Below are 18,803 nucleotides of genomic sequence, written 5' to 3' on the forward strand. Positions count from 1 at the left end.
TTTAATGTACTAAAGCCGGGAGTGCTCAACCTTTTGAAGAGCACGGCCACTTAATTGATTTGGTAACCGGCCAGGGGCCACAATGAAATGAAATATTACATAACTTAAACTTTGTTTATTTTGAATAGCATAATGAAGATTTTAAACAACAATCAGGGTCATCATTTTCCATAGGACCAATCTCTGTTGGATGTTTACCCACTTACCCACTGTATAGTCACAATCACAAAAATCTAATTTTTTATTAACCAGATTATCTTTGATCCCACTCTCGCACTCAGGTGTAACCAGCCTTCTCTATATCAGTTTCTTTGCAGCCATCCCTTAAATTGCCAAAACAAGGACTGTGGACAATCTAAACAAAAAACAAACCAGGGACGCGCTTGCCCTAGTAGCGCAATAAACTTCTTTATTAATCAAAAATTAAATGACACACAATGCACTCACATGCTTCTGAAATGACTCCAAGCTCATCACAACAGAAAGAATCCACCTTTACATCCCTGTATGGATGCCACTAGATGTAATCCACTCAGCTAAAGGCTCCTCTGCCCGTGTCTGTGTGTTAGAAAGGAAAGAGAAGGGTGGGGAGCCAGCTGCAATAGCAGCTTGTGTATGACAGCTGCTGGGATTGTGGAGGACCAGCAGTCATTCAGTAGAGCAGCGTGCACCAGAAATGAGGCTGTATGGGTTGCCATAGGTTTGCGATCGCTGGCCACATTAGGCGGCTCCGCGGGTCATGGGTTGAGCATGCCTATACGAAAGCTGAAGGTTGTATAATAGAGGGGAGCTTGAGATTGATGGCTGTAGTCAGCAGACACTTTCTAATGTTTCTTGGGCATTGTTTAAATATTGTTTAAATAGATGTGTTTTTTTTTTGTTTTGTTTTTTGAGCACAGTTTATAAGTGGTAGCTTTTAGTGTTTAAGAAAGGGGAAAAAAATATACTGTTGTACATGAGGTTTCTTAACAAGTGCTGCAGATTTTGGCCTCAGTTACGCTAAGAATGGTGAACTACTGAAATACATAAGGAAGATCGGCTCATTCGATGAAACATGCACAAGGTTTTACACTGCTGAAATGGTGTGCGCTTTAGAATATTTACATGATAAGGGAATTATTCACAGGTAAGGAAGTCATGTTAAATACAGTTACAAATGCATGTAGGATGGTAAAATTCCTCCCAAACTTCAGTTGTACAGTTGGTTTGAAGTAGTGACTGCTGATGGACCTTTTTCTCAAAAAACCTCTAAACATGAAGTGCAAGCATGTTTGTATAAAATAGAATTTGTATAAAATAGAATTTGAAGTGATTGTAAATGCTGAAGGTTTTTACATTTATGCATTCTATGCATGAAGGTGGTAAACCTTCAGTGTGCAGCTCCCCTCTCAGCCCCCCTTTATACTCACCTGAGCCGAATCCAGCGACATGCACTAGAGCAGAAGCTCTCCCAGGTCTCTCCTTCCTTATTGGCTAGGATAGAGCAGCAGGAGCCATTGGCTCTGTTGACAAAGGAGCGCGACTTGCTTACATCGCCAAGTGCGCACGCTCTCAAAACGCATCCAGCTTTGATGACGTCATCCGTCCGCAGCCAGCTGTCCTGTGCGTTCCACGCCTCGCTCTGAGGACGCTCTCCGGAGCCCGCGTCCTCCATCTGCCGGAAGATCTCACAGATGTCAGCAAGGAATCCACACTGCTTAGGAAACGGGGATGCGTCACTGTATTATTAATACCATGCCTGTTTATTCCTACAAAATGTGACTTGATCTACATCCATTATTAAAAGCATTATTTCTAAAATACTGCACTCAGAGGAGCCTCTCTACTTGTGTTTTTGGAGCCATTGGCTCCCACTGCTGTCAATTACAGCCAGTAAGGTGGGAGCTGGAGGTGGTGCCAAACCGCACTTTGTGTGTCTCATAGACACATAGAGACGGCTTGGGAGTGAGCATGCACAGACCAAGCACGTATGAGTGCCCCCAGAGCAATCGGCTTGCTCTGGGGGCACTCAGCATGAGGAAGGGGCCAGGAACTCCAGCAGGGAACCCAAGAAGAGGTGGATTAGGGCTACTCTGTGCAAAATCATTGCACAGAGCAGATAAGTATGAAAGTTTGTTATTTCAAAAAACAATTGTGAACCTTTACAAATGCTTTAATAATAGAGATAACGTTGTAGAGGTTTTCTAAGGAAATGCCATCTAAAGCTATTTAAAGATAGCATAGTGCTTGTCATTTCAAATAAGCATCTGAATTCCTGTTCAGTAATCTACAGGAAGAAAACTACCAAGCGTTATTAAAGCAAACCCGACTTTTAAACATGTAAAAGACCTACCTCCAGTACATACCTGCTGTTACCTTCTATTACCCAGAAAACAATTTTCAGTGTGCCTGTCTAAAGCTAGTTTCACTTTGTTGTTGGGGTATGATTTTAAAACTGAACTCTGGGCACAACCACGTTTTTTTTTTTTTTTTATTAATCTTTATTTATGAAAGACAGGATATTACATTGCAAAATTGTGAAACTGTGAAGGCAGATTCAAATCTACCTAAAATAATGGTTCAAAGTAACATACCAGTCAATTTTTTCCATTATACAAAATAAAAAAGGGGAAATAATAAAGAAAGAAGAAGAAACAATAATGACAGTGGTAAATATCAACTACTAGACAATCACACTTTGCCTGGTGCAGCTAGTGTTAGTGCAAAGAAATAAATACAAAAACAAAAATCGGTCAGTTGACAGAGTATTGGAGTAAGCTCGTCTCAGTCTCCGAACTATAGGTATTTGACAGGTTTTTTGTACTTCAGCTAATTTCAGTTGATCATGTTAGATTACGAGGTGGGACAAGCAGGAGCATGCAGAGAGAGGGGGGCAACTTACGCCTCCAACTAACCTCTCTCCGCATCCCCCCCCCCCAAAATCATGTGTCTAAACCATGTCGGCACCACAGTGCTAGTACACCCCCCAGATCAGGGTGTCTCATGGCCATAAACCTCCAGAGGCCGTCCGATCTCTTTATTTAGTCATTTCTTATTCATCACCTGACGTCCAACATATTATCTATCTTTAAATAAACAACCATAACCGGATAGGACTTAGTGTATTAATAAGGAAGGAAGGAGAGAAAGAAAAGGAAAGATAGTTTGGAACACACCTGGGGATCTGCGTCCAACTCCGTCCCCCGTCAAGGCCCCCCCGACATCACCACATACACCTAGAAATAGAACAAAAGAAGGGGAAGAAACTCCCCTAAATGGTTTTCACCTTATATTGCCTCAGAACCTAGTTCACTGCTCCCCTTTGTGGGTCTGGCACAACCACGTTTATTTAAATATATTCAATAGTCACAGAGGATATAAATCCAGTTTTTGTACAACGAATTCCTTTCCAAACCGAGATATCACCATCATCACATAGCCTGTACAGAGAGCAGAAATGTGGGATGGAGCCAGCAGGTCCATGCCTACCATAGGCTGCACCCAAAAAAAAAGGTACGGTGGGTGCATGGACTGATAACCTTATACAAGGACGGCGAGCAGCAGTATCTGTTTTTTTTTTTTTTATCTCAGAAGGCTCTTTCAAGGATGCAAAGTTTCCTGTTGGATTGCTGCACAGATCTGAAAGAATTGCATAAATTGCAAGTAGTAATATACATGCCTCTTTTATTTAGACAATGTTTGTTTATCCCAAAGTACAGTTTCTAAGGGGAATCCTTTCCAACTCTTTTCCCCATCCAATGAATGTGATCTTATTGGCAACTGAGGCACTTTCTTTGGACAGGGAGCTAGCAGTTGGTGGGGCTTAGCCATGAAGTCAGAAAAGTCAAGTCCCGAGTAACAAAGACAAATTATTTTCAGTGATGCACACAAAGGTGGAGTTGGCATATGCACATAGAAGAGGGCAGCTGATGTTGTGCAGTTGTTACCATTGTTTACATGCAGTGACTGATATTAACTGCTTTTCATTTGTTTCAGAGACCTAAAACCTGAAAACATTTTACTTAGTGAAGACATGCATATTCAAATTACAGACTTTGGAACAGCAAAGGTCTTATCGTCTGACACCAGGCAAGGTGGGGTCTCTTGTTTTCATCATCTTATAATTATTATTAGTAGTATTATATTTTATAACATATTTACAGCAGTACAAATTTAACTGTGGTATAGCCACAGCCTGTTCTTCTGAGTTCCTTGGTTAGTTTACAGAGACTTGGGGTATGGACACTTGGAACAGCATAAACCATATTGCTGTTTGAAAGAGAAATCGGATTTATGATTTATGGGACCTCTGTACAGGAAACACTAAACTGTCAGAAATTCCAATTTTCCTTTTTAATATGAGAGTTTTGCTATCCATTAGCACAGATTAAACAGTTTGGCAATCTTATGAGCTACATTTGGCATGCCTGGAAAGTGGATACAGAAGTTCAGAAATTAAGAATTTCTGATAGCGTAGAATATACAGCTTGCTTTTAAAGTGTTTTTAAACCCCAAAGGAATAATGTAATATAATGCAGCTTACCAATCCTTAAATGTGATGGCTGCATTAGTTCTCTTTTTTTCTAAAGCTTTTTTTTTTTCCTCTATTTCCACATGGTGTACCAGCCAGTACCACACATTCTGAATCACCAGGTGAGAATAGAAAAAAAAAAATGAAAAAAAGATAACTAACGCAGTCACCACATTTGAGGATTGGTAAGCTTTATTATATGTATTTTTTTTTTTTTTTTTGCTTTTAAGGGCCAGTTCACACTGGTGCTATGACAGACATTGCATGTGATTCACACCGCATTGCTGTGCAGATCACATGCAATGTCTGTGCAATGCAAATTCAGCCATACAAACTGTATGGCTGAATTTGCATTGCATTTGGACCAAACTCGTGCAGTACCCTTTTCTTTTGTCCGCATCATAATCGGATCGCATGGGTGTTCACACCCATGTGATCTGATTCCTGTCTGAATTCACAGTTCGCACTGCAAACCGATCTGGAGGAGTCCATAACGTTGTATTGACACCCGCAGTGGTTCGCATAGGACAGTGTAAACTGCCTGCAAGTCAGGTGCGATGCGGGAACCCGCACTGTATTCTCAGGGTTTCCTGCATCACACCAGTGTGAACCAAGCCTTAGTTTTAATCCCTCTTTAACTTATTTTGTAAGTTTCCATTCTACTCATGGAAAATGTGTTGGGTGGGTTTCCAATTACGTTTATGGAAATTTGATGAATTATCATTCTGAGAAATAATAAATTTTTTTTTTTTTTTTTAAAGCTATTTACTTTTGATAGCTGATAAAATACTGCTATAGACTCCATTATGGTGGCCAGCCATGCTTCAATAAATGATTGACTTCTTTTCTAATTGATCTCTCTTGATAGGAGTAATTGATCAACTCATTTGATCAATATGCCACACACAGGGAAGTGGATTTCAATCGGTCATTAAGATGTGATCATAACTTACCAATTGCATCTCTGTTTCCACCATGTAATCGTATAATCTGATCGATCAAAAATGTGATCATATTTATAAACAAAGTATCTCTGTGCTGAAAATTGATGCAAAGTGATTGATTTTCCACTCTGACTCGGTGTGATTAAATCTGGTCAAAACCGAGTCTAAATCGATCAAAGGGGAAGTTAGAGCGATTGAATTTTGAATAAAATCGACACATATATGGCCACCAATTACATGCTGTCCAACATTGAAAAACACCAACAAGAGACAATACCTGTGTTATGAGATTAACAGTGAAAGTTTGTTCTGAGTTTGCTAATAATTTTTCTCTTTTGTTGGTTCATAGCACGAGCAAACTCGTTTGTGGGGACAGCGCAATATGTGTCACCAGAACTTCTCACAGAGAAATCTGCTTGCAAGAGGCAAGTAGTCTTTTACTCTAAAGCCCAGCTCCTAGTTTTCTCAATTTTTTTGAACCTTTAGGAAGCATACCTAAGAATGTTATGATTAGTTTATTTGCATTATTAAGTTTAGTGGTATGTTTCATATATACTGTACATTACTACAAATTATATCTTGTTTTGTACTCTCTCACATTTATACAGGTGAGAGAGGCGATGACAACACTGCCAGACACTATGATCTGTCTTAGAACTCCTTTAATTATTAGCTGCATCTAAATGACCGTATAAGCCCTGTGCAGGTTTCAAAAAACTCTGGCTCTGTCACAGGAGGGACAGACCTCCCCTCTTTGTCCCTGCTCAGAGGGGTTAGTATACGGTTTTAGTTAAAAAGAGGCATTGCTGGGTTCTCTTTTTAGAAAGCTTGGTGTGCTCTGCGGATACATTATGGTGTAAAGCACATATTATTAAAAGTTTATAAGCTAGATTATACATCGGTAAAGGAAAAATTATATAAAAGATCAGTTTGTAAACTTATAAAACTGGTCTTGTCTTTTTTTTTTTTTTAAAGTCAACTTGATTAAAACCGTATTGATTTGTATTTGTTCATCTGATCTCAGGACAAACACATTTGCTTATTACATTCTCAGACTCCTGCCTTGTAGTAATGTGCATTTAGGGTATTTTATGCATTTACCTGTTAAAGCCTTCCTGGCATAGATAACCAAACGCTCTGAAGCTGCTGCTGGCGCCACCATCTTAGATGTAATGTCAGCAGCCCCTGCAGGCTCAGAATTTACACTTTCTGAGTGACATTCTTTGTTTTTTTCTATTTTCTTCACCCCCAGCAGCTAGTTTAAAAAGTTATGAATATGTAGGAAGTGGAGAGGAGCGATGGAACAGCTTGGCTAGTAACAAAGTAATCAGGTGCTACCAGAAGAGGAGAGAGGAATGTGGCATGCAAAGAAGGAGGTTGTTGTGGTAGGAAATTGACTATAGTAGTTAATGTTTTTTTAGCAAATTTAACCACTTCCATACCAGGCACTTCCCCCCTTCCTGCCCAGGACAATTTTTAGCTTTCAGCGCTTTGAATGACAATTGTGCGGTCATGCAACACTGTACCCAAACTAAATTTTTATAATTTTCTTCCCACAAATAGAGCTTTTTTTTGGTGGTATTTGATCACCTCTGCGTTTTTTAAATTTTTGCGCTATAAATGAAAAAAGACCGTCAATTTAAAAAAAAAAACTGATGGGCACTGACGGGTGGCACTGATGGGCACTGATGGGCACTGACAGGTGGCACTGACAGGCGGCACTGATGGCACTGACAGGCGGCACTGATGGCACTGACAGGCGGCAGTGGATAGGCAGCACTGATGAGGAGCTACTGACAGGCAGTACTGAGTGGCACTGATTAGCACTTTGATGGGGCACTGACGAGCATTACTGATGGGGCACTGATTAGCACTTTGATGGGGCACTGACAAGCATTACTGATGGGGCACTGATTGGTACTGTTGTGGGCACTGATTGGTACTGTTGTGAGCACTGACAGGCATTTATTATAGGGACAGGCTGGCAGGTGTTGGGCACTGATTGGCACCTTTTGATGGGGGCTGTGCTGATAATCAATGTGCTGATTATCAGCACAGACCCCCCCCCCCGACAGGGAGACCCGCTGATCGGCCCTCCCTGTCGACGTGAACCGAGGAAAGCCGTGATTGGTCTTCATACCAGGATCGGCGTTGCGGTGTGTCAGACTGACACACAGCACACCACCGATCGCCGTGGTGCGCCCCCCGTGGGCACGCACCGGCTGTGATATCCTGATCACGTCATATGACGTCCGGTCAGGATATCACACCCACTTTGCCGCCATCATTCTGCTCTATGGCGGGTGACCTATTCCATTTGAATAATTCGCATAGCAGGAGAATGTGACCAGCTCCCTATGGAGCCGGTTCACATATCTCTGTTGCGGCTGTGGAGCGCATTGCACAGAAACGATGTGCGTCTTTGGCTCCGTTTCAGGGTTGAATTCAGGCATAGAATCGGCCCTGATTTGTCCCTGAAACGGGGAACAGGGACGCACAGCGTTCCTGTGCGATCCGCAGCCAGTTGTAGTGTGAACCCGACTTTTAATGTATGGATCGCTAAAAAAAATACAGCATACTTCCCCTTTAAGAAAAAAAGTCCGCTCCCATCATACCAGTGGATCCCCTCTGCTTGCTACTCCTATATATATATAAGTTCCACAGTTAGCCAGCATGCTGTATTGAAGGAGGTGGGTGCACACTCAAAATTCCAACATTCAGTCAAACACTGGCCTGCTTTTTAGCTGTCCTGCCTGAATAAATGGTTGCGTATAGTAATCTAGATATTTTTCTCTTTTTAAAACCTGCTTTTTTGTTATTAGACTGACATTCTGTAATCATCTTTTTTTCTTTTTTTTTTTTCCTCCTCCCTGCAGTTCGGACCTCTGGGCACTGGGCTGTATTGTATATCAATTAGTAGCCGGACTACCACCATTCAGAGCTGGGTAAGAGATTGCCATGATTGACGTGCCATTGTACATCAGTGCCATCTTTTTGTTCTAACTTTATTAAATAATGCATGTGTCCTCCTATCTTGCAGAAATGAATATCTTATATTCCAGAAGATAATAAAGCTGGAGTATGACTTCCCAGAAAAATTCTTCCCTAGAGCAAAAGACCTTGTGGAAAAGCTTCTGGTAATTTATTTCCCTTTAGGAACCATGTCTGTGTTTTTTTGTTTTTTTTTAATCTGTCACAGATGTAAACTGGTTACGTTTTTTTATCCATATTATTTATAAAAGTGTTAGTTTATGTTCAGCTTAACCGCATGCCGACCAGCCGCCGCAGTTGTACTGCGGCAACATGGCTCGGCTGCGCGAATCGCCGTCATGTTACGTTGGTAACATAGACGGCCGCTAGGGAGCGCATGCGCGCGCCCCCTTCTCGCCCACGGAGCTGATGCGAGTGCTTGGCGGTCGTATACACCGCCGGGCTCCCGCGATCGCTCGGGGCACACCGAGAACAGGGATCTGTGTGTGTAAACACACAGTTTCTGGTTCTCTGAGGGGAGAACAGACAGATCGTCTGTCATACAGAGTGCGAATAGACGATCTGTCATCTCCCCTGCACAGTCCCATCCCCCCATCAGTTAGAACACATACTAGGACACACTTAACCCCTTCACTGCCCCCTAGTGGTTAACCCCTTCACTGCCAGTGACATTTTTACAGTAATCAATGCAATTGTATAGCATTGATCGCTGTAACAATGCCAATGGTCCCAAAAATGTGTCAGAATTGTCCGCTATAATGTCGCAGTCCCGATAACAATCGCAGATCGCCTCCATTACTAGTAAAAAAAAAAAAATAATAATAATAAAAAAGCCATAAAACTATCCCCTATTTTGTAGACGCTATAACTTTTGCACAAACTAATCAATATACGCTTATTGCGTTTTTTTTTTTTTGTTTTTTTTACCAAAAATATGTAGAAGAATACATATCGGCCTAAATTGAGGACAAAAAATATTTCTTTCTCGAAACATCACGGGACACAGAGCCACAGTAATTACTGATGGGTTATATAGGTATCACTGGTGATTGGACACTGGCACACCCTATCAGGAAGTTCAACCCCCTATATAATCCCTCCCCCTTGCAGGGATACCTCAGTTTTTACGCCAGTGTCTTAGGTGATGGACGTGTAAAGATGTCCTGTGCTGAGCTCCAAAGGGAATATCCTAAGATCCTATACTGGGGCAAGCCAGGCGAACCGGATCCATTCAAAGTGTCTTTTCATGGCCGAATTGAATGGTACCCGGGCCTCGTGTCCGAAGAAATGAGGTTTTACCCGTAATGCTTCTCTTTTTAGAGAGCTGGACCCCGCAGATCAGAAAATGGCTTTAAACTTCCTAATTTCTGGCGAGGTGCTTTACGGTCCCAGAACTGTTGGATCCCCCTACTGATGGGGGCCCCAGTCTCTGACGGTTTTTTCAAACGGAGCCCACCGTGAGAGGTGAAGATTGGGTCTGTGTAAACAGCACCCTGCGGCTGGATAAGGTAAGAGGAGATTCCACAGAATTTTTGAGTTCTAGTGGCTTTTCTCCTTTAAGGTAAATGCATACTATGCCTATTGTGACCACCGGGGGCTGCCAAGAGCACAAACCTACACATGCTGACTGACTGTCTCAGGTGTTCAGTGCTGATTATGTCCCAGCATCTCAAAGCAGGCTGCAAGCAGGTAAGGTGGAAAGGGGGATCTCTCATGTTTGAATGTTCCCCCCAGGCTAGAGAGGGGCCACAGGGGTCTAGAAAGTGGTTATACCACCTGGGCTCTGTGGCCTAATGGCCACCATCTCTGAAGATAGACGATAGGCAGATCTTGTTACCAGTCTCCCTCCTCCCCCCCCCCCATCCCCCCCCATCCCCAGCCTTTTCTCCAGAAGCATGACAGGAGAGTCGGCAGTGCGGGAAGCGCTCGTTTTTTTTCAAAACTCGAGGGGGGGGGCGGTAGAGGAGGGGGCGGGACGTCAGCACAGAGTGTTTAGACCCCCACTCAGGCCAGCTGCAGGCTATTAAAGGCACTCTGTACAGGTGCACTCAGCCTTCTGAGAGACACAGAGCTGACGGTCGCATGTAAGGTGGGACACAGGCATTCTCCTAGGCAGCATTTACTGAAGTAACACCAGACTGAGCATTGGGTAGCAAGGCTTTTAGCCAGACTACATCGCTCAGCGGGCAGTGTTCATTTGTATACCTCACACCTTGTTGCTTTGCACTATGGGTAGAAGAGGTTCAAGCACCCCAGGAACCAGAGACACTAGGGGATCTCGTTCAGGTTCTGAGGGCCCCCTGTCGGCAGCATCCTCCCCCCTAAAGATGGGCCAGGGACGGCTAGCCGGGGAGAGCCATCGGGGTCAGGGGCTACACCTGCTTCTGGCACTTCAGCCCCTGTATATATTACACAAGAGGTTTTTTCCTCAACCATTAATGGTCTAGAGGAAAGATTAATGGCCGTGATTATGTCTTCACTCAGTGGAAGAAAACGCACTAGGCTTTCCTCTGTTCCCCAAGACCCTCAGACAGAGGAGCTCTGGGATAAAGGAGATGAATACCTTTCAGAGGATCGGGATGGGATGGATGATTCCTCTTCGGAGGATTCAGGTGGAGAGGGACCCTCTGCGACTTCCCAAGAGGAGAAAGTCTTAGTGCAGATCCTCACTGGATTGGTCCGCTCCACATTTAAGTTGCCCATACCTGAAACTGCTAAAGAATCCTCTTCTGCTTTGGGGTCACTGAAACCTTTCCAAGCAGCACATGCTTTTCCTGTTCATACTTTACTTGAAAAGCTTATTTGTTCTGAGTGGGATCACCCAGACAAACGTTTTTTTCCGCCGAGAAAGTTTTCAACACTTTATCCGATGTAAGAAAAGTTTATTAAAATGTGGGGAATACCGGCTATTGATGCCGCCATTTCCTCCGTAAATAATAGCCTGACTTGTCCTGTAGACAATGCTCAGATGCTCAGGGATCCTGTAGATAAAAGGATGGAATCCCTATTGAAGGATGTTTCTCCTTAGCAGGATCAGTGGCCCAACCTGCAGTAGCAGCGATTGGAGTCTGTCAATACTTAAGAGACCATGTTAAGCAGGTCATCAAAGTATTACCTGAACAGCAGGCCCAGGGGTTTGCTAACCTTCCAGCGGCCTTATGCTTTGTGGTTGACGCCATTAGAGATTCTATCGTGCAAACCTCCCGTCTTTCACTGGGGTTGGTGCATATACGTAGAATCCTATGGTTGAAAAATTGGTCAGCCGAAGCACCATGTAAGAAGCTACTGACTGGGTTTCCATTTCGTGGTGCAAGGTTGTTTGGAGAGGACTTTGATAACTATATCAAGAGAATCTCTTGTGGGAAAAGCACTCTCTTACCTGTCAAGAAGAAGAGTAAGCGTCCCTCTTTCAAACGGACTCTTTCCCCAGCGCCGGGGGCTTCAGCCTCCAGGCAGTCTCGACGGCCGCCTCCATCGGGGTCCAGAGACGAGTCAACCCCAGGGACAAAAGAAGTCCTGGGGAAAGAAGCCTACTAGGCAAAACACTAAGACCTCTGCATGAGGGGGCGCCCCCGCTCACTCGAGTGGGGGGAAGACTGCGACAGTTCTCAGAGCTCTGGCACGAGGACTTCCAGGACAGATGGGTAGTCTCCACGGTAACCTTAGGGTACAAGCTGGAGTTGCAGGAATTCCCTTCTCCTCGGTTCCTCAGATCAAATGTTCCCAGAGACCCAGAGAAGAAGCAGTCGCTCCTTCTAGCGTTAGAGCGACTTTTGTCGCAGGAGGTCATTATGATAGTTCCCGCAAAGGACCAGGGATTGGGCTTCTATTCCAACCTTTTTACGGTCCAAAAGCCAAATGGGGATGTCAGGCCCATTTTGGACTTAAGGGATCTGAACTGATTCCTAAGGATTCAATCCTTCCGCATGGAATCAATTCGAACAGTAGTTCCCACCCTGCAGGGAGGAGAATTTCTGGCATCAATAGACATCAGAGATGCATATCTGCATGTGCCCATTTTTCCTGCTCATCAGAAGTTTCTGCGCTTCGAGGTAGGAGGGCGCCATTTCCAGTTTGTGGCTCTGCCTTTTGGGATAGCCACTGCACCTCGAGTGTTCACAAAGATCTTGGCTCCTCCTCTGGCCAGATTAAGGGCTCAGGGTATAGCTGTCATAGCATACCTAGACGACCTGCTCTTGATAGATCGGTCGGTAGCCTCTTTGAATGGAAACTTGAGCACCACGGTCAGGTATCTAGAACACCTGGGTTGGATCCTCAACTTAGAAAGGTCTTTCCTAAAACCAGTAAGAAGACTGGAGTATTTAGGTCTGATTATAGATACAAGCCAGGAGAAAATATTTCTACCCCAGGCAAAGATCACTGCTTTGAGAGAGCTGATTCTGACAGTAAGGACCAAGAAGGGTCCCTCAGTCCGCCTTTGTATGAGGCTACTAGGGAAGATGGTGTCTTCATTCGAAGCAGTTCCCTATGCTCAGTTTCACTCAAGAATGCTGCAACACAGTATTCTGTCGACCTGGAACAAGAAGGTTCAGGCATTAGACTTTCCGATGCACCTGTCGCATGCGGTGCGTCAGAGCCTCAATTGGTGGCTCATACCCGAAAACCCGCAGAAGGGGAAATCCTTTCTACCGGTTACCTGGACGGTGGTAACAACAGATGCCAGTCTGTCAGGTTGGGGAGCAGTTCTGGAACAGGCTGCGGTCCAAGGGGTATGGTCCAAGACAGAGAGGACCTTACCCATCAACATTCTGGAGATCCGGGCGATACATCTAGCTCTAAAAGCCTGGATTATCAGGCTACAGGGTTGTCCGGTCAGGATCCAGTCCGACAATGCCACAGCAGTGGCTTATGTCAATCATCAGGGAGGCACCCGGAGCCGAGCTGCTCAAAAAGAGGTGAACCAGATCTTAGTCTGGGCAGAGATGCATGTGCCATGCATATCGGCAGTTTTCATCCCGGGAATAGAGAATTGGCAGGCGGACTATCTAAGTCGCCAGCAGTTACTTCCAGGGGAATGGTCTCTGCATCCCGACGTCTTTTGGGCCATATGCCAAAGATGGGGGGTTCCAGATGTAGATCTCTTTGCATCCCGATTCAACAAAAAGATAGACAGATTTGTGGCAAGGACAAAAGATCCTCTTGCATGCGGGACGGATGCGTTGGTGATTCCGTGGCATCGGTTCTCACTGATTTACGCATTCCCGCCTATTCTGCTACTATCACGACTCCTTCGCAGGATCAGGCAGGAAAGGAAGTCGGTACTTCTGGTGGCCCTCGCTTGGCCCAGAAGGACTTGGTATGCAGAAATAGTAAGGATGACGGTGGGTTCCCCGTGGACCCTACCGGTACGCCCAGACCTGTTATCTCAGGGTCCAGTGTTCCATCCTGCCTTACAAACGCTAAATTTGACGGTTTGGCTATTGAGACCCACGTTCTGAAGAGTCGTGGGCTCTCAGGTCCTGTCATATCTACCTTGATTAATGCAAGGAAGCCAGCTTCCAGGATGATTTATCATAGAGTCTGGAAGGCTTATATAATCTGGTGTGAATCCAGAGGTTGGCATCCCAGGAAATATGTCATAGGTAGAATCCTTGATTTTCTACAGATGGGATTAGAGATGAAGCTGGCCTTGATTACCATCAAGGGCCAGGTTTCTGCTTTATCAGTATTATTTCAGCGGCCACTTGCTTCGCATTCTTTGGTCCGAAACTTTATGCAGGGGGTGATGCGTCCTAATCCTCCGGTTAAAGCGCCCCTAAACCCCTGGGACTTGAATTTGGTCCTGGCTGTGTTACAGAAACAGCCTTTTGAACCAATAAGTCAGATTCCTTTGGTCTTGTTGACAAGGAAATTAATTTTTCTGGTGGCCAATCTCTTCTGCTAGAAGAGTATCAGAATTAGCAGCTCTTTCCTGTAAGGAGCCTTATTTGATTATACACAAGGATAGAGTGGTACTACGCCCTCATCCTAGTTTTTTACCGAAGGTGGTTTCTGATTTTCATTTAAACCAAGACATTGTTCTACCTTCCTTTTTTCCAGATCCCTGTTCTCCGGAAGAGAGATCTCTACATTCGTTGGATGTAGTAAGAGCAGTTAAGGCCTATCTAGGGGCAACTACTCAGATCCGCAAGACGGATGTTTTGTTTGTGCTGCCAGAGGGTCCCAATAGAGGACAGGCAGCGTCAAAAGCTACCATTTCTAAATGGATTCGACAGTTGATCATTCAAGCTTACGGTTTGAAACAGAAGATTCCTCCGTTTCAGATCAGGGCACATTCCACAAGGGCTATTGGTGCTTCTTGGGCAGTGCATCACCGGGCCTCTATGGCTCAAATCTGCAAGGCCGCAACCTGGTCTTCAGTTCATACATTCACCAGATTCTATCAGGTGGATGTGAGAAGGCATGAGGATATCGCCTTTGGGCGTAGTGTGCTGCAGGCAGCGGTACAGGGTCCTCAGGTCTGATTGCACCCTACTTGGTCGTGGTTCCCCCCCCTCAGGTAGCATTGCTCTGGGACATCCCATCAGTAATTACTGTGGCTCTGTGTCCCGTGATGTTCGAGAAAGAAAATAGGATTTTTTAAAACAGCTTACCTGTAAAATCCTTTTCTTTCGAAGGACATCACGGGACACAGAGGTCCCGCCCCTCTTCTAATACACTATATTGCTTGGCTACAAAACTGAGGTATCCCTGCAAGGGGGAGGGATTATATAGGGGGTTGAACTTCCTGATAGGGTGTGCCAGTGTCCAATCACCAGTGATACCTATATAACCCATCAGTAATTACTGTGGCTCTGTGTCCCGTGATGTCCTTCGAAAGAAAAGGATTTTACAGGTAAGCTGTTTTAAAAAATCCTATTTTTTTTATTCATTTTTGGGGGATATTCATTATAGCAAAAATTAAAAAATATTGAGTGTTCTTTCAAAATTGTCGCTCTTTTTTTGTTTATAGCACAAAAAATAAAAACCGCAGAGGCGATCAAATACCACCAAAAGAAAGCTCTATTTGTGGGAAAAAAAGGACGTCAATTTTGTTTGGGTGTTACGGCGCACGACCGCGCAATTTTCAGTTAAAAGGACGCATGGGCCGAATCGCAAAAAGTTCTCTGGTCAGGAAGGGGGTAAAATCTTCCGGGGCTGAAGTGGTTAATTATCTATGACATTTCCCTGAACTCAGTTAGGAGATCTTGTAAAAAAAAAAAAAAAAAGTTTATTTCCTGTCAATTAAGGGACACCGGAATTCATTATCACTTGGGTTATACTACCACCCACAAGAGGTTGGGCCACTGGCAAACAGAGTCCATAATAAGCAAGCCCTTATATAACCCCTCCTTTACCCAGCATGGCTTTTTTTTTTGCTAGCATTTTAGGAGTTCGGGTGCCTAAGCTTGCAATTTGGACTCTTTTTGAAGGGCCCAAAGCCTTCAAGATTTAACCAGGTAGATCCTCCCAGATGTCTGTCATCGGTGGCTATCTGTCATTGACAGGGGAAGGCTGTTAAATTTAAAGCCTTATTAAAAAGTTCTACTCTTTTTGGGACCTTCATTAACAGTCAGGGAGTTTTCCTACTTTAACCTATTGGGGATCTGTAGGGCATTGAGGGAACCTTCCTAGCATAGTCTACCCTTATCGTGTTTGCTCCTGGTCCTTCTCATCCCCCCTTTTTTATGCTGGAGGCCTGGGCTCTGGGTAAGACATCCAGAGAATCTTTATAGACCAGGAATTCCCTGGCATGATCCGTCAGTTCCTTTGAGTGAATGGGGGTGGTCTCTCCTCCCTTCCCTCGGGGGACCACACTTGCCAGGATATCCCATTGCAAGGGATTGTAGTCCAGTTACCCAGAGCAGATGGTTCACTCTTTGTCAGGGGGATCCTACTGAGTTGAATACCGTTTATCCCTCACCCAATTTGCTGGGGTACCTCTTGTGCACCCTACCCTCTATGTAGTCTGGTACCCTTCAATTTTCTAGCAGAATCTCAGCGATCACTTAGCTTTCCTAAGGGGTATTTCGCTGTGAGGATTCTCACATTCTTTGGACAACTCATTGCAAGATTAATTAACTGTTTCTGAATTTGTGTCCCTCAGTAGACTTTTTGCTTTCATGTTAAGTACAAAAATCTTTTTTTTTCTAAGCTTTCTTCCACTTCTTTTTAACTACTCTTTGGATTTTGTCCTCTCTGCTAGGTCCAAGATCCTATTAAACGATTAGGCTGTGAAGAATTGGGAGGCTTTGGCCCCCTCAAGGCCCATTCGTTCTTTGATGGCATCACGTGGCAGGACCTGCACCTTCAGACACCTCCAAAACTCACAGCTTATTTACCGGCAATGGCTGAAGACGATGAAGAATTCTATGGAAATGTAAGTATAGATGTGATGATAGACCACATTTGTGCCAGTTCAGTGTCAATGAAGATCCCAGCTCAGAGAGAAAAAAAAGTGGCTCACTGTTTTGAGAGTACTAACAAACAGAGTTTTAGTTCACCTGTGTATTTAAGATCATTCAAGGGTTCCAGTTGTTACACAATACATTGTATGTCTTTCAGAAACTAAAACTTATGTGTTGATGGGTAAGCAGCACCGTGATATGAAAAATCCTTATTTTTATTGTTAAAGCAGATGGCAATACTACCAAGGCATTTCAGGGTTTGTTTAAGGGCACCATTTTTTATGGTTCTGCAATACAATTAAAAGCATCCAGATATTAACTAGGTGTTAAAATGGATTTCCTGGACCATAAAGACTGCCCCTTTTTTTTTTTTTTTTTTTTTTTATTGTGCACATAAAGATTAATCAACAGTACATCAGATAGGGGTTAGATCAACATTTATATCTCCGTAAACGCAGCATTAGTATTTCCAATATCTCTGTAACCTAAATGTGCCATTCGGGTCACCGAGCCTACCCTATATTTCAGTATATATGTGCTTTTCTCAAGTCGTCTTCCAGGACGGCACCCTGAGAGATGACTGGTCCACCTGACAGGAAACACAATCAATCAAGAGGTTAAAGGCCCCCGCCCCTCCCGATGCTCCTCAGTTTTTGATTGTGTTTCCCCACAGCGAAACCGTTTGTTATTTTTCTGTTGACCTAAAAGCCTGGGGCTGGTGGCCTCCCTCTGGGAGCCGGACCAAATGCCTGGGAAGCCTCTGGGTCCGGCCGGATGGTTCTCATCCTTCCTGGGGGGTTTCCCAATCCGTGTCTCGGGGGGGGAAGGAGGCAGCAGAACCGTGCTTCTTTCCATGGAAGAGCCCCCCCCCGAGTGCTGAAGAACCTTGGGTGCAGTGGTGTTCCCAGAACTTCAGGGGCCAAATTTCCTGTTGCCCTTCCTTACCTGTGCAGTGGCCGCGCAGTTGCAGGAGTTGGTGGTTTTCCTTTCTATTGGCTAGAAGACCACAGGAGGTGAGTCTGGGACCCATTCTGGGGTCTGGCCAGGGCTGCCGTTCGTTCGCTTGTCCGACCGTTCATGGGAGGTCGCGCGGCAAGAGGCTCTACATGGAGAGCTTTTCTTCCAGGCCTTGCTGTGTGTAGCTCAGCACCATTTTCCTGAAGATCAGGAAATGACATTACTTCCTCCTCTAAGAGGAGGGAGTGGGAAGGGCTGCAGCAGGAAGTGACCTCAGGTCCAGTATCACTTCCTGTCTTCGGCAAGATGGCGGTGGCGAGTTGCAGCCAGCATACAGAGGATATAAAAAGCCACAGGGAACAGGCGCCCATGTCTCCTCTCCGTTCCTGTATGCAGCACCTCCAGGGAGAGATTGGAAGTAGCATGGAACATGAGAAGGAGAGACCTGCAGGGTCTGCGGCCATGGAAGAGACCACAGGGGGTGAGTCTGACCGGCCTTCGGAGGTTTAGAGGGGGAGGGTACCCCAACTCTTCTCCTCCGACTCTCACAGTGTATGCCTGTGTGTTTTTTTTCAGGGGACGACGCTATCGCCCGTGAGGTTGCCAGCCGTCCTGTGAAATCCTCCACCCGCTCTAAACGATGTGGGAACTGTAATGACAGGCTACCCCCAGAACATCCAAAGCCCTTCTGTTTTAAATGCATACAGAAGTTGACAGGGAAGGAAACATCTCAGATAATGAAGGAATTCCTTACTGTGCAAACTGAGATGCTGTCCACCTTAAAGTTTTTTCAGGCCATCTAGTAAGGATGCCTCTTCCCAGGAGAGCTCCGCCTCCTCTAGGAGGTATCGGGCGGAGGTACTGAAGTATCCACTCCCCCACGATTCAGAGGAAGAGTGTGATTTAGAAGTTCCTAATCAGGAGTTTTCTGATGAAGGGGTGGTGGACAGCCAAGAGGAGGATGGGAGGGAGGAATCCAGGTCTAGCAGACAT

At 44.7% G+C, this 18,803-nt stretch overlaps 1 protein-coding gene across 1 annotated transcript in view; it reads left to right on the forward strand.

The window, feature by feature from the left end:
- The window catches only part of PDPK1 (3-phosphoinositide dependent protein kinase 1), a 127,157-nt gene that overhangs the window by 78,983 nt on the left and 29,371 nt on the right, over positions 1–18,803 (forward strand). The window contains exons 5-10 of the mRNA XM_073636777.1: positions 982–1,126; positions 3,976–4,073; positions 5,804–5,879; positions 8,331–8,399; positions 8,495–8,591; positions 16,652–16,825. Of these exons, the coding sequence (XP_073492878.1) occupies positions 982–1,126; positions 3,976–4,073; positions 5,804–5,879; positions 8,331–8,399; positions 8,495–8,591; positions 16,652–16,825 (659 nt within the window). The remainder of the gene's footprint in view (positions 1–981; positions 1,127–3,975; positions 4,074–5,803; positions 5,880–8,330; positions 8,400–8,494; positions 8,592–16,651; positions 16,826–18,803) is intronic.

This window comes from Aquarana catesbeiana, linkage group LG06 (genome assembly GCF_042186555.1).
Source record: "Aquarana catesbeiana isolate 2022-GZ linkage group LG06, ASM4218655v1, whole genome shotgun sequence".
Taxonomy (NCBI): domain Eukaryota; kingdom Metazoa; phylum Chordata; class Amphibia; order Anura; family Ranidae; genus Aquarana; species Aquarana catesbeiana.